General features: G+C 40.5%; 1 protein-coding gene across 1 annotated transcript in view; it reads left to right on the top strand.

The window, feature by feature from the left end:
- The window catches only part of HSD17B7 (hydroxysteroid 17-beta dehydrogenase 7), a 166,391-nt gene that overhangs the window by 57,175 nt on the left and 86,608 nt on the right, over positions 1-22,608 (top strand). Inside the window, exons 3-5 of the mRNA XM_078641417.1 lie at positions 9,233-9,325; positions 15,665-15,779; positions 17,396-17,590. Coding sequence (XP_078497543.1) covers positions 9,233-9,325; positions 15,665-15,779; positions 17,396-17,590 — 403 coding nt within the window. The remainder of the gene's footprint in view (positions 1-9,232; positions 9,326-15,664; positions 15,780-17,395; positions 17,591-22,608) is intronic.

Below are 22,608 nucleotides of genomic sequence, written 5' to 3'. Positions count from 1 at the left end.
CCAAATGATTCAAAAGAGTAATTGTATCTGTAACACAGTTTTCTCTTGTTTTTGCTGCCACTAGAAGGTCGTCAATATACTGTACCAAAGTTGATCGACCTGGTAAATCTAAATCTTCCAAAGATTTCTTTAACAGCTCATTAAAGATAGAAGGACTTTCTGTATATCCTTGAGGAATTCTACACCATGCGAGGGTCCTACTCTGGAATCTGAATGCAAAGATTTCCTGGCTCTCTGGATGCAATGGAACAGTGAAGAACGCATTGCAAAGATCAATGACAGTATACCATTCTGCATCATGTGGAATTTGGTAAAGAATGACTGCAGGGTTTGGAACAACTGGACAACAAGGAACAACAATTTGGTTAAGCTTTCTCAAATCCTGAACAATTCTGTACGTTCCATTTGGCTTTTTGATCCCCATAATCGGTGAGTTACAAGAACTGCTCTCAACTTCTTTTAAAACACCTGCTGAATGAATTTTTCAATCACAGGAATGACACCCTCAATTGTTTCAGCTTTCATTTTGTACTGTGGAATGTTTGGAAATTCTATTCCCTGCTTTACTGTAATTTTGACTGGGTCCACATGTTTCATCAAGCCCATTTCGTTTCCTGTTAATTCCCAAATTTCAGCTTTGACTGTCTCTTTTAATTCATTAGGCACATTTTCTTTATCAAATACAGGAAATAGTCCTGCTTCTTCTGCCTCAACCATTAACATTGTTAATCTGTACAGGCCATCTTCCTCCATTGTTTGTAATTCAATTCCTTCTGGTGAGCAATATATTCTGCAATTCATCTTGCACAATATATCTCTCCCCAATAAGTTTACTGGACTGCTATCGCAAACTACAAATCTGTGTTTATCTTTGAAATTGCCAATTTCCACCTTAACAGGTTCCGTCAGATCTGTCTTAATTTGCTGATTACTTACACCGACTACTTGGATGGACTCCCCAGAGAGAGGCAGGTTTTCAATTTCCACTGATCTAACAGTAGAACGGGTAGCACCAGTGTCCATAAGAAAAGTGATTTCAACATCATTCACCTTTCCATTTACATATGGACCAGACTGGTCAACCTCAAGAGTGGCTCCAATTACACACTCTTCCTCCTCTCTCGGGCACCGTCAGAAGCAGTCGTCAGAATCACTTCCTTGATTTCCTGTTATCAAAAATTGTCCTGATGCATTTTGCACATTTGGTCTTTGAGCTCTTATTACCTGATCTCCTCCGCTGAATCCTGTACTTTGGTTATACCTTTGACCACCCCCGCAGTTTGGAAGAGGAGGCTGTGGAATCTGACTCTGCTGATGTACTAACTGTCGCTGTAGCTGTTGCTGAAGACTCAAATCGTTCAACTGTCGCTGTAGCTGTTGCTGCAGATCTACATCGTTCTGCATCTGTGGATTTAATGTTGCATTTTTTAAATTTCTGGGCGGGTTTTTACACTCGCGCTTCCAGTGTCCGATTTCGCCGCAATTAAAGCAAGGTAACTTCTGTTTTAATTCCTCAATGTTAACATAAAATTTTGACTTGTTGAAATTATTTTTAAACTTTCCCTGACCCTGATTCTGGTTCTGAACAAAGTTTACATTTTTATTTTCAAGGCTTGCAATTTGATGTTCTGCTACTTTCACCTGTGCCCACATTGCTTTTTCTTTTAATTTCTTTTGTTTTGCTTCCAACTCATCACTGCAGTATTTTGCCTTTCTCAAAATATCATCAACTGAATTTGATTGCCATCCGACAATATTATTCCTGATCATTTCTCCAATTTCAGGTCTAAGACCATAAACTAATCTGTAAATAAAGTGGCTCATATCCTTTTCATCTAATTTTTCATAGCCACTGTACTGCTTAAAAACCAGTAGTAACCTTTCATAGAATGAATGAACTGACTCCTTTGGTTCTTGGTTTGTTCTGTCTATTTTTACCCAATCAACTTCTTTTGGGGCAATTTTCTTTTTCAACCAGTAAATCACTTTGTCATATTGATCCATGACCACTGGTGCTGGAGCACCCGTCTCCTTGATTCGATCTGGCTCTGACTTGGGCCAACTCACAGCAATTTTACATTCTGTCCAAAGATCTGATGGGACAACTATGTCAAAGAATCCATCTAGATCAATCCACAGAACTTTCGAAACTTTGATGAACCTGTCCACCTGCCGATACCATTCCACAGGCTTCTCCCTCAGCCGAGGAAAATCATTTGTAAAAAGCAGAATGTCTTGTCTCGACCATGGAACATGAACATATCCACCCCTAGCAATTTCCCTCATTGGAAGCCGTCTAGATAGTTTTTCTAACCTTTCATCTTCCTTCTTTTTGGTCCACTTCACTCTCCATTTACTCAGATCACCTAACCTTTTGATGTACACAACCAACTCTTTTATGTGCATGATTCTTCCCATTGTATTAAAGTTCGCAATGTCTTTCTCGGTAAAATCTAATCTGTAATGTTTTCCAAAATTTTTCTGTTTACTCAAATCAAAATCCAACTCTGCAGCTAATTCTTCCAACTGATCATATTTGTTTTTAGTTTTCCACTGAATGCTTTTGCTGATGAACAGAAGTTCATCATCTCGATAATACTTCAAACTGTCAGGACCAATTGTGCCAATTATTAACTCCTCCAAATCTGCTTTTAGTTTTGCCACATCAAGTTTAGAATTGGACTCTGTCTTTTCTGATGATTCCGTATCTGACTCTGCACCCATTGGTGTTCTGTTTAATGAACCTTCATTAAAAATTTAATCAGGCATTTTTGTTTTCTCACGATATATTTCAGTTAATTCCGAATAAAAATTTTCAGCTACTTTCTGAATTTCTGTATTTAATGGAATTATCAAACCTGGTTGTTTAATTTCTCCTTTATCAAAAACAGGCTGGACAGGACCAATCGTTACTGGAACTGTCACCGCTTCCATTCCCTTTGATAACTGTCGAATTAATTCCTCTTTTGATCGTAAATAGTCTGATGTGTTTGCAACTTCCTCATCTCTCCTAGTTTCAATTAAATTTCCAGAAGCTTCTCTTCTCATTGGGGTTTCAGAAGAATTTCTACTCTCATTGTAGACACTAGAATTAGTTCTTGTTTCAAACGTTTCAGGGGTTTCAAAAGATTCAGAATTATTGGGATACAATCTGGATGATTCTTCATTTAATGGAGGTGCACTCGGTGTGGTCTCTGGAGAAACCATCGGAGTGGACCATGAACAAGCTGGTTTTGATGGGGTCTGTTTTTTATTTGAAATATAAATTTCTTCTAGGACTGCATCTTCTGTTTCGCTTTCTACAACAGCATTATTTTTCTTTTGAGTATTCTTTTCACCTGGGGTTCCAGAAACCATTTCTCTTATTACATAAAGACCCTCACACATGTCTGCCTGTCTCCACATACGCATTCTATCCTCATGTGTCTCCCGTTTATAAATCGATGTTTTAGGAGGTCTTATTAAGCCACTTGCTTCCTTCTGAAGCTGAAACATCTCATCCTCCCATTCAACTAATGCTTCAAATTGTGTCGGTCTAGGCTTTGGAACAAGAGCTGTCATTTTTTCTCTTAAGTTTCTCAAAATTCTTGTGTTAAATGAACCATCTTCCGGCCAAGCTAAAACTCCATCATCTTTAGTGTAATATTTCCAAACATCAAACCATAGGCAGGTGTGATAACCATATTCACCTTCCATATACGCTGCAGGTGTTTTGTACTTGTGAAGTAATTTTCCACCTCGCATTTCAATTTTCTTATCGGGTGAAATAACATTTTAAAATTTCTGAAACAACGTAGGCTTTTTCTCAACTTTCTTGTAAAAATAACTCATTTTTAAATCAAATCCGCTTAGTTGAAAACGTTCGTAAATATTTCCTGGTTGTTCCGCAACACCAGCCAATCCGTGCGCGAAACACACCAACAGACCAATGAAGTTCGAGCTACGTCACCACCTTGCTCAACCAATAAGAACAGAGCAAAAGCCAATCAGCGTCTAGCTCGTCAAAGTCACGTGAACCAATCAGATTACTAGCTGTGACGTATGTTACCCAATCACAGCGCGGACGCGTGACGTACACAGCCGCTGCGGTTTCTCGCGTCTCACTCCCAGCGCTCACCCCTCCTTTACAAAAACTTTTCACAGCGCCACTTTAAGAATGCTTTTTCAATGAAAACTCAATTAATAACGACAAAAGAACAAACCATTTGTCTGTTCTCTAACTTAGAGTGACAGTTTTTACAGACATGCAAGAATTCTTTGCGTGGAATAGACGACGCTACTCTCACAGAATATACATTTGTCGATAAAGTAAACTTTTACCCTACCCTTCAAACAGGTAATAACGATCTCATTTCCCTCTGAATGCACATAAAGTAGCACTTCAAAGTTTGACTCGAACGGAATTACAGAATCATTTTCGCACTTTCAAACGGAAATTTACCCTAACTACATGCACGCGAAAATCCTGGCATGGACTTTAACCAGCCATAGAAATCCAGAATCGTTAGCAAAATAAACGACGTTATCCTACCCTTCACACAAGCTCGAATATATTCTATTACTCTTTTCACAGTGAGTTTTAAAAACGGGCTCTATGTCCCTATACTCAAAGCCAAAATTTTATAGATAATCCTCACTAGACATACACTCAATCTGGCACACCTAAATCCCTAACATGTGTTGTACGACCACAACACTTGTGATAAAGTAATACCACTTTTCTGAAACAGATCAAATGCACACCACTCTGTACCGGTACAACTAGGATTTTTCACACTGCAGGAAAAAACCTTTCGACTACACGTAACAAAAGTGAACGAACTCAACATATGTTAGACATCAATCCTATATAACTACCATATAGCATATTGGTTACCATAGCAACCATATCTCTGCTACCGGGAAATTGATCCAGCGGCCTATAGGAAATATGTCATAAGCAACGCTACCCAACTTCACAATACTCACCAACATTTATTCATAAGCCCATAAACTAACATGACATATATTGACCAACTGAATCATGTGACCTAATTAACCTATTCACAAAATATATACATTTATATACAACTGCAGTAAAATGAATTCATCACACCTTAACAAACCCTATGATTAATTAAGCCACTGTGGCGATAAAATCTGCTATTGGTAACCTAAACTCATGAAATAACAAGGCCAGCTTGAATTTCAAAGTATGTTTTATTAACTAATATTTAGAAAGTGCATTAGGATCTTTTATTAAAGCGTTTTTATTAAAGACTTTGCAAAATGGTAATGACAGTTTCAAGTAAAATTTAAAAGCATAATACAAATAGAAAATAGCAGTTTGGCATCATTAAAATTCTAAGTTCCTGACTACTCTTGCTATATAAAAGAATAAAGGGTAAAAATCTTTAGGGCCTAAAAAGTCTCTTACATGCTCCAAGAGAAGTCCGTCAGCACGACACTCCCATCTAAAGGTCAGCAAGAAGCAGCAGCCTCTTCCCCGGGGGAAGAGTTTTTATACCTTTCTACGCTAAACTAATCTATGAAAACTTATATTTTTCTGCTCAAGTCGAAGTCTGATTGGCTGTCAAGTGACATGCCATCATGTCATTGCGTCTTCTGAACCTTAGTTCCGTCTCTTTCTTAGAGTCCATTGTCCTTTACTTTTCAAATTGCGAAGCTTCCTCCAGTTTGCAACATTATTTTAACAGAGTTCATAGCTTCCTCAGCTTGTCATACTCCTCTGCCGGTTCCTGGCCTTGGCCTTGCTTGACTAAAGAACAGTCAGCTCATCATGTTTCATTTTTCATCGCGTTAATAATTTTTGGCAGGGGATGCGACCACATTTGGACTCTTGCTTTTCTCCGAGCAAAAATTTCTCTCAATCACGAATGCACTAGGCCTCAAAAACGCTTTCACGTTAACTAGTATATAAACAAACATAAAGGAATAATTAATGCAAGAAATGAAATTCGTTCTGTTACCCACCCATCATTGCTAATGATTAACCCATTTAGTCTATATTACCTAGCAGAAGCAAACAAATAAAGCAGCATTTATATCTACCATTCTTCACTTAGTCCAGCAGGATTCTCCGCATACCTGTATATAATAAAAGACACCACGTAGACAAAAGCATACATAAAATAAGCACATGCCATTAATTAAATAGCCGCTATTAATAAGATAAATAGACAAACAAACAAGGTTAATTAATTAGCTTTAAAAAACATACTTGCTGCAACATAAAGCACATAATGTTATACCCATGTATTCGTGTGTGCAACTTAATCTAGGTTGAATTAATAAACACACAACACACATCATTATTAATCTTTTATGGAAGTGTAACTTCACGAGCTGAAATGAATGCATTTCTGAAACTCGCTCCATCAGACCAACCTTGTACACCCCTGTCCTATTGAGAACTTCTGCAAAGTTCTTTTAACCAATCTTTTGGAAAGATCTTCAGATCTTACACCTCAAGCTAGGACTAGGAGGCAGCACACTTTAAAATGTATGTTTGTCTCCTTTCTACTTACTCCTTATTTCCGTACAAAACAGGAGATCGTGTCCAGCGGTTGAGTTTTCATTGTGGAACCAGAAGAATGATATTTTATTTCTTGATCAGGGCTGGAATGGGGATCAAAAGCAGCCGTGGTAAAAATGCTCAAACAAGCATTGCTCCCTTCCTCTTCTCGATCTGTCTCTCTTTCCATCCATCTTCTCCTCTCTCTTCCTCCTCTCTCTTCTCTCTCTCTTTCTGTCCACCTTTCTTTCTCTCTCGCCCTCAGTTCCTGCAGCAATTAATCTCTGGGAGCTGGGCAAAGTGACCGATGCACCAGCTGCGGCTCGGGCTTTTAAAACTGGCCTCCAACAGCTCCAGTGATCTGGGAGCATTTTCAATGGACTAAAAGCCAAGACAAGCCTTGTCCCGAATCCCCCTTAACGCTATTGTGTGATTCCAAGTAACTCACTTGATCCGATGCACTTCTATTCTCTTACCAACTCAAATTGGAACTGCTGGATAACAGGCTTGTAGCTTTATTTACCCAGTGGGAAAGGTAACAACTGTCTCCTTTTTACCTTTGATAAAAAGGTTAAGGGAGCTTGTGTGATAAAGTACAAACTGTCGGAGTTAAGTTTTTCAGTGACTTCCACAGGGATCTGTATATTCTGAAGTACCATGGCCTCTTTTTGCTGCCACAAAGTGAGGCGGCGATCTCTTTTCTTGCCCTAAACTGTGCTCTCAGGGCAGCAGTCGGCTTTGTGTACACTGGAAGGTCAAATTTACAATTCTAACGCCAGCCCTGGAAAATTTGGGAAAAGAGCAACTTTACACAAAATACTCCAAGAAGCTTATTTGTATTGTAACGCCAGTCCTGGAATATTTGGGAAAAGCGCAACATTCCATGAAATATTCCAGGAGGCTTATTTATATTTTAACCCCAGTCCTAGGATATTTGGAGAAAAAAGCAACTTTCCACCAAATAGCTCAAGAGGCTTATTTACTAATATAACTCCAGAACTGGCATATTTACGGAAAGTTATAAATCTCCCAACTGCTTTAGGGAGGGTTGAAAAGTAATAATTTTGAATGGGAGAAAGTGCTGCCCTGAGAGCGCAGCGCAGGGCAAAAAAACAGGAATACTTCTCCTAATGGATTCTGGATGGAGGAGGGTGATTCCCCAGCATAGAGGAGTAGGCGGGCAGGGCTTGAAAGGCTGGGACATATATGGTGGTTCGTAGTAGTTGATGTTGTGCCCTGGGCAGTGTGTGGTTTTCTGAAGGTGGTGAAAAAAGAACGTGAGTGCAGCAGCAACAATTACAAAAGAAAGTAACAAAAACAGTTGAGATAAAAATCTGATCTTTGAAGGTCAAGAGCAGGAAGTCTGTAGGTAAAAATATTTAGGGAGGCCCAAATAGATGAGATTTAATCAGATTTTTTTCTGCCTTCAGGGGAACAAATGTGCATGCAAGCAGGGCGGGTGTTTAAACAAAAAAGATTTGAGAATATAGTGGTTACCACTTATATGAAATGAAAAGTTTTTTTTTTTTAATATCATTAACATTTCACCGGTTAATCATAAAAGGCTGATAGGTTCCCAGCAAAACCATCCCTGCTTAATCTTACTCCTGATTGAAATTCTTCTACAAAGTAATGTTTTGCATTACAAATTTCCCACATTAATTTGAAGTGAGGGAGAGGATAAGGGTAAGTGAATGAGGGTCAAGATGTTACAATGTCTTGCAGATAGTTGTGGGTAGAATGGGGCCAGCCATGCTCTTCGTTGTCAGGTGCTAGCATGAAGATGGGGTGAAGCTTTTCATTCATGAGAGACCTGAGAGAGCAGTACAAAAGAAAGAGATGCTGCCCTACTTAACTCCCTGTAATCGTACAGAGGATAGCCCTTCCTGTAAACAATGAGCCAGGAAAGAGCAGTAGAAACTCCCTGATCTTCAGAGGTGCCTACTTTCTCCTCTTATCCACACCCACAAATCTGACCCTCTACAAAGCTACAAACTATCCGTAGAATGACCTTGAGGAGCTCAGCAATTCTCATTGATGTCTGGGACTCACTCAACCCCCCCAGCTTGGGCACCACCTAGGTGTGGTAAAAAGAAAATTGATTCCAGTGTGTTTGTAGCCAAATGCATGCCACACACTCCAAACACATCCTCTAAACATAAATAGATGGCAGTCATATATACAGTTGTGATATTCATGTCTCACATGGATGGGCATTTGACCCGGTTGCAGGTTATTGGCAGACCAATTTAAAATAGCTGTAGAAGCCAGTAAGTAACTCACGACAAGAGTGCGTAGTCTTACCAGAGCTACATGTGATGATGTAATCGAGAACTGGGCGCTTGGATTTGTGATTAGAGCTCTAGTGAGCATGGACCAATATTTGTATGCAGGAATGTGTGTCATTTTGTGCACCCGACTTTACGTTTTGTGGTTGGTATTTCTAACTGCTGAGAGACATCATGGGTCGGATTCTCTAACGTTTTTCTGTAAGAGTAGTTTACTTCCAAGTAAGCTGTGACAGAACCCTGACCTTTAAAAAAAGATCTGACTCCTAACTAAGAAAAAAAATGTATTTCAATCTTTTTTTATTTATAAAAAAACCTTGAATCTAATGGTTTTTTTTCCATATAAAGGTTTCTTGTTTATTTTGACCAAACAACAATAAGAAAGCATGGTGTTAAAAGATGGTAATGTGTTTGTTCTTCTCTTCGGCAGGTATCAGCGGGTGGACTACCTCTACTTGAATGCTGGCATCATGCCCAACCCTCGTGTCAGCATCAAAGCCTTCTTTACTGGCCTCTTCTCTAAGTACGGCAAGATGTATTAGACTATGTGAAAGGAAGAGTTCATCGATTGTGCTGGTGTGACTTTATTTTGAGCTATTGTCTTCCACAGATCTGGCAATATTTCATTTGGGAGATGGGCCATAAAGAGAGGAAGATCCCCACTGGGGCATTTTCCCTTATTTATAATGGGGCATATCTCCTCCTGTGTTATAACCTTTTCTACACTTGTATTTTGCTCTGTGAAACAAAAATAGAAATGTCCAAGAAGTAAAACATGCATCAATGCAGACCGTATATCGTAATGAATGTCCTTTGAATTGGGTGTCTGTTAAAGTAGAAGTGTACCATACATGCAGCAGGTGTACTATGGGGGACCTCTTCTAGGTTTGCCACAGTGGTTCATCAGGGGCAATGCAACTCAGACTCGTGCTGTGGTTTCCATAATGCTGGTACAGCAGTACCCTGTTTTAGAAGCCTCTGAATTTGTTCAAGGTCCACTTGTAGAGTTATTGTGTTAGATTGTACTGCATGATCTGTTTAGTACTTCATACATCTAGTGCTCTCTGCTTTCCAGCTTGCTATTTATCTTTTAGAGGGACTATGTTTATACAATTCCCTATGTGGGAAGCATGGATTGCTGTGGGTGAGGGATAGAGGTGTACTCTAGTTTGTTGCTGCAGACTTGGTGCTTCGGAAAGGCATGTCGGAGACACAGAAGAGTGTAAGGCAGATAGAGTTGTTCTTGTTGTGATAAAGTAATCCATGATTCAGCCTCTCGGATTTTGTGAATGGTAGCTAGACCGCCTCTTGAGTTCCTGCTCAATTATTACCATACATGTTAAGTTAATGTCTAAATAGAAAAACAAAATGCAGCTGACCACGGTTCAGCACCTCAGTTCCTAAATTTAGAAAAGCCAATTAGAGAGTCCGTGCAACAGCTTCCGGAGTTCGCCGCACTTCCACTCTGCTGGAAACCAGATAAGTAAATTCGTACAAAGAAGGAAGGTGCACCAGAAAGTAGTCCATGAATAAAGTCTATATATTTGAATAGACTTGAAGTTCATTGACTACTTTCTGGTGCACCTTCCTTGCTAAGTTAATGTTGTTATAGATAGTGATTCTTACGCTCCGTGCTATGTGAAGCCAATAAGCTGACAGGCTTTCCACAAGTTTGACCAGAATCACATCAACAGAAAAAGTCTGGGAATATTCAGCTATGGGTGCAACATAACAGTTTGGTTTTCAATTACTTCTGAAACTGGAGCATGCTTTCTTCACCTGAAGATAGCCTAATTGCTCGTTCTTGAGTTTATAACTCCTACTGGCCAGGCTTAATTTTCTTTACTTTTGGAGATTTAATCTTGGAGATTGTGCTTCAATTAAGAGGCCAGTGCTGTTATGCATGGCACTTTAGTCACCGGAACCCAGAGGTTGGAGCAGCTTCGTTGTCCAATAGAGTCTGTCCAGACCTCTTCTCTCCTAATCGGATCCAGATTACGCGTCTGATCTGCTCACACTAAAACACAGCGAGGCAGATCTGTCAGACATCTGAAGAGAGCCAGTTGCTGTGTATCTGAATACTGCAAACTGAAACACTTGGGTGCTTTGTGACCGAGAAGCAGGTAATAGTTCGATTGCAACAGGAGTTTCGTCAAGTTCTTCCTGAGGTAAGAGAACTACCCATCCTTGACTTACCCGTCCTTCTTGCTCAGTCTGCTGTCTTCACTGTATGACACAAGAGGTAAAGGAGAAAACCTGATTGGTGGAGCCTCGTCATCTGGGTTTTATAGCTGCGAATGATGTCCGTAAGACAAATCCTCAATTAATTCAATGAGGTTTGTGAAGTGCGGATCACCAGACGCGCAAGAAATCAACCATCACACAGAAGACGGGTGTTATAAAGAGCTGATAGGGAAAATTGCAGTGCCCAAAAGAAAACAAGTGGTGGAAAGGTTAAAAATACCTGTCGTGATGACTAACAAATAATTTTATTAAGGGTGACCATCAGGACGGTATGTTCTAAAAGCAGAGTAGGTATAGTATTTTAAAAAATATTACTAACCATCAAAGATGTAAAGTGGTCAACATGTTTCAGCCCTCATGGGCTTTCGTCAGGACCTATGAAGTACACTACTGCAATTGTGAAAAAGGACCTACCAATGGTATGGTCTCTTCAATCAGAGAACTCTCCTGTGAAATCAAAACACACGAAGAAAAAAGGAAAGAATGGTCTATATACAATACATAATAGTCTCTCAGAAATTGAGTGGATCTAAATATGTACAGACTAATTTCCAAACACTGTAAATATCATATTACAGTCATGCATTATCTACTCACCCATCATTGAAGGGAGGAAAAGCCTCACCTCTCCTGGCGCTCGCTCAGGAAGAAAGAGGCCACGCTCTAAACGAAGAAAAAAGGGAATAAACTTGCACTTATAGGCATAGAATGAATATAACTTCTGAGGAGTCAACAACAAAAAACTCAAAAAGCGAGCAAAGTAAAGCAGAGCCCCGGGGCATAGGGTTAATGAGGGGAGACTTCTTTTTTATAACCACTTTCTTATATAACCACTAGGTATTAAATGCTGTCTCAGATAACCACTAGGTATCAGACAGGCTGTTCCTTCATAATAAGTATTATCTATTATGAGAACTTATTAGACCTATTGTATCTTTCGTGTTTTTTGATTATTGAGTTGGGGGACAAGATACCAATTGGTCTTTAAAAATGTTCTTCCCCTAGAACCCCCCCTCACATGTTTGTTTTTTGGTGACACAAGAGGTATCCAAGGGAGAATATCCTTATCCAGACTGGCCTCAGATATTTGAATCCGAATCAAAGCATGAGGCTAGTCAATCACCAATTTGAAGTTTTATTCAACAGCCATATAAAACAATGCAAAAAACAAAAATGGAAGGTGCACTCAAAATGAAGTCAAATGGAGAAGTAATTTGTAAATGTCTTCTTCTTTATTCAACAATATTCATGAAGCAAAGGCACAGCCAACGCGTTTCGTTCCCATTTTTTGCCTGTAGGAACTTAGTCAGGGCGAACTAGTATCCTCAAGGAGCGGCACTAGTTAATCCACAGAATATGCAGACCGGGATTGATGGTAAGATTGCTAGACCAAGGGTGGTTTCCTGTGCTAGCGAAATGTCATCTCTCAATAGAGATGAACTTGAATTATCCCAGTCGGTGCGGTGGAATTGATTATATTGCAAGCGCTATTTATAGCCCCCAGTAAGAGAACGTAGAAAATAAGTTCAGATGGACCATGACGTCTTCCGCAAGTATTCTCGTATTAAAACAGCAGCCCAATAAAAGTAATCCAAGGTTTAGGTGGTCCAAGTTGACTCACACTTGCGTAGCGTAGCGTATAGGCTAAAGGTCAAGTAGTGACCATACTCTGATAACGTAGGAAGGTTGCCGCACCTATGATAGGGTCCCGGCTCCAAAAACCGTCAGCGAGCAAGTTTAAATCATAAGGGCAGGCAGAAGTTCAATGTACAGTCCTAGGGACAGTTTATATGTTATGCAGTTAAATGCCTTTGTCTAGCAAGAACAATGCCCATAGTCTCAAGACCTCTTGTATAGCACTTACATGCCATCAATATATCAAAACACTATAAATAATAGATGTAACTTCCATTCACCTCAGTTAACTAGTGGGACCCCCAACGGATTTGAACTAGAGACGTTCATTGTGCACCAAAAGGCTTTGGAGACAAACTAACTCACTGAACTATCTGACAATAGGCATAGTTACACGTGTCTGGTGATGGTGCTTTGAGGTTTCCTGTGCATTGCATGAAGCAGTGGATCATGTATGCTTTTACTTCATTTATCTGATGTATTTAGTATCCCGGAATGCTGCTAAGCCTAATATCTCATAGAGTTGACATATTTTGGCTATTTCTCTTTACTACTCATGTATGTATGGTGCCAGGAGTAGGCTGCCAAGCTGTGACTCTTAAGTTGGCCTTTTTTTCTGTCTTCTAATGTATGTAGTGCCCTAGTAGGCTGCCATGTTGTTGCCCTCCTAGACTTATTTTGTCATTACATTTCCATTTGTATTATATATTGCTACCACTCCTATCGTCTTAAGGCATGGCCCTTATTGACGTTGCAGTTAGGTAAACATATGGGCATGTTTGTAGAGTGTATGCTCATGGTGTGCCAGAGCGGTGCTCCGGAGGTCTGTCTGCAGAGTTGCCTCAGTGGTATCCAGCAGAAGAGGGTTATGTTGTTTAAGTTGCACTTTATTATTACTTACCTTCACTGAGCTGGCCCTGGGGCTTGCTGCTTTTAAAGTGTACATCATTCATCAATTAATAACCACAAAAAAGCACGAGCTGCCAATATGTTTGAGATATACACAAAAATGTAGTGGGAAAACCTTCTAGTCTAAGGACGAAGGCCCTCTCCGGCCCAGTGGCTGGCATGCTTTATCATCAGGCCCCTCCTGGCATCTCTTCTGGTACAAGCTACTGCCCTTCAAAGTATGGCGGAGCTTGGGGAGATGGAATGTGAATAGCGTTCTATGCCGCGCGTCTGGTCTGAAAGGGTATGAGAATATGCAGAGGGGAATGGATGAATTGGAAAGGAATAAAGCTACCTTCTAGGTGAAAACATGTAATTTAATCAGTCACCTCGTGGCAGAATAAAATGAGTGGGGGATAATTCTACCCACAAAATGAGTTTGACATGTTTCTGCAGTATTGACCCTCAAATGAAGTATCGGTGGCATTCGTCAGGACTTGGGTCACCCTCTCTGCTTTTGCAAATAAGTATAAAGTGCAGCAATAGTAGAAAAATACTTCCTGAACCTGTAAAGTTATGTAAGATGTCAGGCATCCTCCTCAGTATTTCTAACTGTAGGCCTGCAATAGAGAATAATTAACTCACAACATCAGAACAAACACCTGATGCTGTGAGTCTATTATCCTGTATTGCAGGTCTACAGACTTTACAGGCCGTAGATATATTCCATTGGCATAGTTTGGCTAGGAAACTACGAGTGCAGTGGTGGCTTGGACTCATTTCGAGAACCCCCAGGAAAGAAAACTGCATATTAGGGCCATATATACAAAAGCTCTTTAAAGTTGTAAATGGCCCGTTTCTGTGAATCGGGCCATTTATTGATTGCACAAGTGCCTTTTGGTATGTACAGTCACAAATTTCAATTTGGTAAAACGTTTACCAAATTGTAATTTGGGTTTGTGACACAATATCGATTCAATATTTTGAAGGCGCGTGTTTAGGGCATCCCTTCTAAATACTGAATCTGAGTGGTACGTATTAATGTTTTTCACCGAAAGTCTGGTCGCGAAACATTAATACTTTACTGGCTACAAACATATAATGGTGACCCATTTGCAATGGGAAGGGGTCCCTAAATAAAAAAAAATATTTTTGAAGAGTTGGCATTTTTATTTAGTTTTAAATGCATCATGTTTTCTTTTAAGAAAAACAAATTGCCTTTGGGAAAAAAAAGATTTATTTAAAAGCAATCGCGGTCTGCTAACCCCAGCAGGCCACCATCTCTGTGATGGTTGCGATTCCTAGTGGTTTTCAAATTGCAACTTAACACTTTAATATTCATGAGGTAGGTTGATTTGCGACCCACTATGAACCAGTATTTTACGAACTGACCTAATAATACATAGGTCAGTTCACAGAATACCGCACTGGTCACAAGTATTGAAGGTGGATTTGACTACCTGGTTATCTGAGGAGTTAGGGCAGGTTACCTTCCCATGATGACGTAAATGCTCATGGTGGCAGAAGTGCTGGGTGCTTTAATTTCCTTCAACCACTATTCATGAGGATGCATGATGAACCATTTTCCACAGGTTACACTTTCTGTTTTTGACTCCTTTCATTGTGGTTTTGTGGTATTCATTATGAGTGTTGGTTTTTTTCTGGCTTGAGAATGACTTGGGTGTCTCGGCTTAGTTGTGGAAATAGAGCTTGCATGTCTAGGTGACGGTCAGGTAGGCGTTCAAAAATGCTTTAAGGTTAGGGTGTCTTCTATGTTGCCATTATTTAGTGCCTCTTTTTAAGGTAAGAAAAGATTTATTCTAATGCAGGTTCCTGATTTTCTTGTTAATTTAGTTGTCTTATTTTGGCCGTTTCTCTTTGCTTTTGCTGTACGTTTGTCAGGCAGTGGGCCTCGGACTGCTGCCATATCTAGGCTGTCTCTTTCCTTCTGTGCATGTACTGCCAAACCCTAGCTCGGGCAGAGTTGTCCTTAATTTCTTACTTTGTATGTGTGTAGAATACCATTTTGTTGCCAGCTGTGGTCCTTTGAGCTTTGTCATGTTTGTCTTCATTCTCTGCTTCTGTCACTTTGCAGGAACGTCATCAGTATGTTTGCAACCGGTGAGGGCCTGGTCACCCAGGAGGATCGGGTCACTGAGGACGGGCTACAAGACGTTTTTGAGACCAATGTCTTTGGCCATTTTATACTGGTAAATACAAACGTTTTATTGTTTTTTTTTAAACAAGGTGTCTTTCTTCTAGTCAATGGGAATGGAGTTAGATATACAGATCTGGACAGTCTTTCTTCAGGGCACAATATGTGCTTGATGGTAGAATTTGTTGATCTAACAACTCGTATAACTTACAATTCTACAACTATGATGCACCAGCAGTGTGAGCCATCAGATGTCGCACTAGTGTATAACAGTGTTACTCAAAGTTTTGTGTATGCACAGCTTCTCGTGACCCCACCACCCTGCAGTCACTGACAATCCAAATGTAAACAATAGCAAATGAAAAGGAGCATACAATTATTAAATCAGTTTAACTTAATTAACAGCATTATGGCAAGTGCCTTGCGATGCTCAATCCACATATATTCGCAATTAGAAGTTCGATCAAATTCCTCATTACCCATCGGTCTTGACTTGTTTACAACAGTGTGGCTTACCTACAATCTGTTATGGAGTATTGAATTGCATCAGGAGTGCGCTGGCCTTTGGGTGCAGGTATGAAACAGTAACTCTGTTCCAATCATTGTTATGTTTTTGATACTTTAAAATGATATGACTGCAATAACATGAGAACGTTTTTTGAATGGTTATATTGTTTTTAATTCATTTTAGAATCATATTATTTAGGACTGTTTTTATTTGCTAACGTGATAGGCACATGTGGTGCAAGCTCACTTGATTGTACATTTTTTGTTCTTACTTATGTATATACTTTTATGTAAACAAATGTAAATGTAGCGTGATTTTATGTACTTTTATGGTCTTAATAGACCGAAAGAAAGAAAAACTACGAGTGATGCTTTCACCTACATTCATGTCTTGGTAGCTATTTTATGTGGCTCTTTTTCAAACAGAATTTACACCAGTAATTTCCTGTGATGTTTAATATAAAAGTGTGTGCTTAACGCACATGAAAAAGTGAGAGAAGAAGAGAACCCATAGATAAGATGTGGTAGGAAATAGAATGAACACATCCACAGTATTAACATTCTATTTTAGGCGTTAGTATCAGGGTTGGTAGTCATGTATTCGGGCAATCCTGTTAGACAGACTTTATTCTCAGCAGTCTGTTGCCAAGATTCAAAACTGTAGATGAACCAAGTGGCCTTTGATGGACCGATAATTAAATCTTTTGGTCTGTAGCCAATTTTAATGACTTTTTCTTCCAATCTACTTCTCTGCTCACAAGACCAGAGATAAGGGCACCATCCCAAGCAGTGTCAAGAGGCAGGGAGAATAAAAGATCTGTGATAAAGAGCCCACTTGTTGGGCTCATAAGGTATTGCAGTGCTCACCAAACTAGCAACAAAGCCCAGTGAGGAAGCATGTCTCCTTCGTGGGTAAAGGCTTATACATTCTGTACAGGATACCCTTATTAATCACGCGATTCTGACTCCACTGTCGAAATTTGAGATTGAGTGACTCTGCGGAACGGCACACCCATTTGCTTTATTATGTTTCACTGGTTGCCTAGTGAAGGTTACTGAACAACATCTATTGTTAAGTCTTACTCAGTCTGTCTGCTCTTTCAGCTTTGTGGCCTTCTCAGACATGTCTCTGAAAGCTTCAATTTCATGTTCTTTTCTCTGCAGATACAAGAGTTAGGGCCTTTGCTCTGTAAAGCCGGAAGGCCCTCGCAGGTAATTTGGACATCGTCCAGTAATGCACGGCGGAATGCCTTCAGTCTGACTGACTACCAACATAGCCAGGGACGGGAGTCCTACAGCTCATCCAAGTATGCCACCGATCTGCTCAGCTTGGCACTGAACGAACGCTTCAATCAGCAGGTGAGGCCAGGGTGCAACCAGTGACTACCAACTTCCATTTTTACAAATCTCTGGAAGCGGATAACTTACTCATAAGGTGTGGAATGTAGACATTAACTATTTCTATTTTCTGCATTCTGGATGCCTTTTTTCTTTCCCAAGTTATCAATTGGTGGTATTATTCCTTGTCATAGCATATCTTCTTTGAGCGTTTAGTTGAGATTGGAGGACTAATTACATTACCAATGAAGCCTGCTCTGTTTTGTAAGGTGAACTCTTGGCGCTCATCAGATCTTTTTAGTTAGCAATATTTTTTGGTGCCTTTCAAAACATTTTTTCTGTGTATTTGTAAGCAGTTTGGAGATCTTGGTCCATGGGAGATTTAGTTGAAGGTGCTTTTAGATAGTGCATAAATCAAGAGAAGAGTGAACCACACCGGTCTTGATACCAGAGTCTCACAAGTGTTGTCTCGGAAACCCTCAACCACTAATTACCACCAGCAATATATCTTATCTTTTCTGTGGTGAAATAGTAGGTAGCCTCATCATCTGGTTCTGCTCCTGGGTACCGCCTTCACCAGGTAAGTGATTCCTCCATTAGGCGGCAGAGTATGTGGAAGAAGATACTGTTGGGATCTGTGCAGAAAGAGTAAAATTACCACCTATATCTGTAAGCAGTCTTTTTTAATGTAAAAGGTAGGACGGGGAAGATTAAAAAGGAGGTGATGTTCGGACATATTACCATTCCTTAGCATCAATGGTCAACATGTTTCGGCCATTTATGTCAGTTTGGGCCAGTTGGCCTTCTTCAGGACCTTATGGATCAGATCCCTGTTGGTTGTTATAAATTGGCTCTGTGCTCAGGTGAGTACAATAACATATGGGTCTTCGTTACTTTTGTATAGCAGATCTTTTTGTTATGAATGTAGTTGTTGCCTGTAACCTGAAAGGAAACAAAAAGGAGCTCAATATATAAAGTAATTTACATGCGGTCCTTTATCCCCCATGACTACCTCCATCTTATCCCGATGTGTGACTACGAAATTCACTTGGTTACTGCAGGATGTGTGTGTACTTCACTTCAGGGGTTTCTTTTGTTAGGGCAAATAGTCATTCTTTATTTAGAAATGGTTCTGCTCATTGGCTGAGAAAGCTATGTGGTGCATCTGGCAAACAGTGGTAAGTGCAATGAAGTTTTGAAATCCTAGGTCACCCTCTGACGTGCACAGAGAGAGAGAGGGGTTGCATCAGAAGGTTCTGTGTCTACATAGTATTATACCCTTTAGTGGAATTTCTGGCGGGTATGATATAAGAGGCAGCCATAGGTCGCCATGTTACTCCTGTATGTATCAATCGAATTCATGCATACTGAGAACATTATGTCGAATATTGAATGTTCTCATTTTGTGGTACCATCGTGACTTTGGCCTTTATGCGGTGCTGACGAAGGTCAAATCTCGTGCCTTACAGATGGTTCTCTTAACTGGACCTACTGCACGTATGAGGACTCTTCATGTCTAATGCTCTGCTTTGGGTTCTGTTTGGTTTGACTGTGTGGTGATGAAGTTTGTAGGGCTCATATAGATTGACTATTGAACCTTCCTGGGGGTCCCCTTAACTCGATTCAGTGTGCATGTGCGAAATGTCGCGGTGCGGTCAAATATTATGCAAAATGATTGCCTTGTTGCTTTGCTAACTGTTTTGTGCATCCTGTCTTTTTGTTAAAAAGTAGTTATTTGCATAAAATGGTAATTGTTTACCTTATGGTAGATTAGCTACTGCCTCATACGTTGCGGGTGAAGCTAAGGGTCTTGTGATTACCTACTGAAGTAAACATAAGTAACCATATGCAGTAAACAATGAACCTTGTTCTGTGTGGTTGATCTTAAAAACGCTAGACATTAGGGTGAAACAGCAAGCCTCACACAGTTCCTCACTTACTTGGTTGCTAGAGATTCCCCAGCGTGTGTGCCTACAGTGACTTCCTCCTCGACCTGGATGTTGAATAATGCCTATAATGCCCCGGTTTAACTGGTTCGGTGCTGAGGATGGAACAGTTCCTTTCTCAGTCACGGTGGTCATGTGCTGAGGATGGGACCATGCTCTGTACACGACTAGGAAATCCCTCTGCTGTTTGCAGCAGAGGGGTTTCCTTTTTTAGTTTTCAGCCTCAAGAGCTGGGAAGGAGCTTTTTTTCAGTGAAAGGACAATCGGCGCGCCTTGTGTGCTGTCGTTATGAAATTGTAAAATTACATCATTGTGAAATGAGCCGATGAGCTCATTTCACTTTCACTGCTTCAGTGATTGCGGGGCTATCTCAGCCCCCCTCACACCGAAACACACAGGAGAGGTATCATTGGAAAGGGGATAGTCTCCCTAGTGCGTCCCTGCTTGGGGATCACCGCAGGAGGGCGATTCGCAAGCAGGCATCCACCCCTAGACACCATGAAGGGGGAAGCGGCGCCTTGGGCAAGGTCCTTTGCTCCCCCTAAAGTGTTTATGGGCATGGTTAGTCTTTTTGACCCGGGGGAGAGGAGCCCCCTAGGAACCAGGGATTTGGTTTTCATACTGAGGGCTGCCCAAAATGGGCCTGCCAATGCCCCCAACCCCTCAAATACAAAACGGACAGTCTTTCTATGTGGGTTATTATCCCCACCAAGCCCAGGAACAAAACTCCAGGTGACCCTCTATTTATCACAAAACATTCTGTTTTTGCAAAGGGGGCTCCTGTGTTTTGGTCCTAGGCCAGTGCTTAATTTGTAAAATATTAGGTTCCAGGACCCTCGTAAGGAGGCCACCCAGCTTGCACCACCCAATGCCATTGCCAGAGCTGCCAATGAGAAAACGTACACAACTGCTAGCAATCACTCTGCTATAAGTGTGACAATTCAGACTGTTCGGGGCCTCCCAAAGCTGTAAAAAGGACTTTGCAGGCAGGTATTGGTTGTTTTAATGTTGATTTGATTAGTAAACAACTGCTGTTGTGCTCATCTCTATATTACACAAACAGAGCCACCATATGGCAACTGTCATAAGTGTTGGTGTTGACAAATTAGTGCCGGTGCTGAGCACCTGAAACCACCGGCTCATATTAAGCACTGTCCCAGGCTCTTATGCCATCTAGGGATACCTACCAAACCCACACATTTCTGAAAACGAGACACCTGGGGGAGTCCAGGGAGGTGTGGCTTGCGTGGATTTTCTTACCCAGAATCCCTGCAAACCTCAAATTTAGCTAAAAACATCCCTTTTCCTAGGCCTAACCACACAAGTAAGGTACCATTTTTATCAGGAGATTTGGGGGAATGCTGGGTGTAAGGAAGTTTGTGGCTCCCCGGAGATTCCAATACTTACCATCACAGAAATGTGGGCATTTTTATTAACAAATGCTGAAGTTCGCAATGGATTCTGGGTAACAGAACATGGTGAGAACCACAAAAGTTATTCCATCCTGGATTCTCCTGGGTGTCTAGTTTTATAAAATGCACAGGTTTTGTTAGGTTTCCCTAGGTGCCGGCTGAGCTAGGGCCCAAAAGTGACAGCTAGGCACATCGCAAAAGAAGGGTTAGTTTTCAGTGGAAAAACTTGACGTGTCCACGTTGCATTTTGGGCTGTTTCCTGTCGCGGGCCCTAGGCCTACCCACACAAGTGAGGTACCATTTCTATCAGGAGACTTAGGGAACACAGCATAGTAAAACAAGTGTTATTGCCAATTGTCTTTCTATGCATTTCTACCTTCCAAATGTAAGACAGTATGTAAAAAAGAAGTTATTTTTAAAAAAATGCCCTCTAATTCACATGGTAGTATAGGTTCCCAAAATTTCAGAGATGGTCAAATAACCACTGCTTCTAAATGCTATATCCGGTTCCCATTTCAGAAATACATAGGTTCCCTTAATACCTATTTTTCACTTCTTATATTTACCAAAGGAATTTCTCTATACCCGGTACACAATGAAAACACATTGCAAGGTGAAACTCATTTATTGGCTCTGGGTACCTTGAGTTCTTGGTGAACCTACAAGCCCTATATATATCCGCAACCAGAAGGGTCAAGCAAACATAACGGTATATTGCTTTAAAAAATCTGCTATAGTTAGAAGTTACAGGTGAAAACGTAGGCACACATGGCTGGGTTTTATTCCAACTCAATTTCAATCTTTTTTTATTTAAACTGTTACTTCCTATAGGAAACCTTGAAGGATGTATACAAATTACCCCTTGCTGAATTCAGAATGTTGTCTACTTTTCAGAAATGTTTAGCTTTCCATTATTGGTTACACACCCATTTCTCCCCCTAACTGGAAGGTGGTTGAAAGCACAAAAGATAGTAAATATAGGCTGTGTCCCAGTAAAGTGCCAAACCTCTGTAGAAAAATGAGGTTGTCTGACAAAAATCTGCCTGTTCTGAAACCTAGGAAGATGGTGATAGTAGCAGCACAGACCCTTTGTTGGTACCATTTGCAGGGGAAAAGACAGACGCTTTCTTCTGCAGCACTCTTCCCCCCACGCCCCCCAAAAAAACGAAATTTACCCGTATTTTGGCTAATTTCCCAGTCCTCTCCTGGGGAATCCACATGCCCTTGGTACCTTTAGAATACTCAGGATGTTGCAAAAAAAGGACGTAATGTTGGCGTGGATGCCTTATGTGGACAAAAAGTTATAGTTTCCCAAATGTGAACTTCCCCAAATAGCCCAAAAAAAGGTTAGCAAAAAGGCCTAGCAACAAGGGGTTGGGTAGGGAAGTCTTTATTGGTAAACTAATGTAAAGTACTTTCATGCACGCCACCAAGTGTAAAAGTGAATGCTCGTCTGTAATAAAAATTGGCCTCACGGCTAAACAAAAAAACATGGATAGTGACTACAAATTAGTGTAGATTTATTAGAGCTAAATGATAAACTTTCAAGCGTACATGTTAAATGGGTCGCTATTTGACTTCTTAAACCTGGCTTCTGCGATAGTGAAGAGAAATTGAGACACACACCTCATGTGGTGGTCTGTTAGCATTGGCCATGACGTACTGACTTGACAGTTCATGT

Source organism: Lissotriton helveticus, chromosome 1_1 (assembly GCF_964261635.1).
Source record: "Lissotriton helveticus chromosome 1_1, aLisHel1.1, whole genome shotgun sequence".
In the NCBI taxonomy this organism is placed as follows: domain Eukaryota; kingdom Metazoa; phylum Chordata; class Amphibia; order Caudata; family Salamandridae; genus Lissotriton; species Lissotriton helveticus.
Note: the sequence above shows the minus strand (reverse complement) of the source record. Positions and strands in the feature narration are given on the sequence as shown.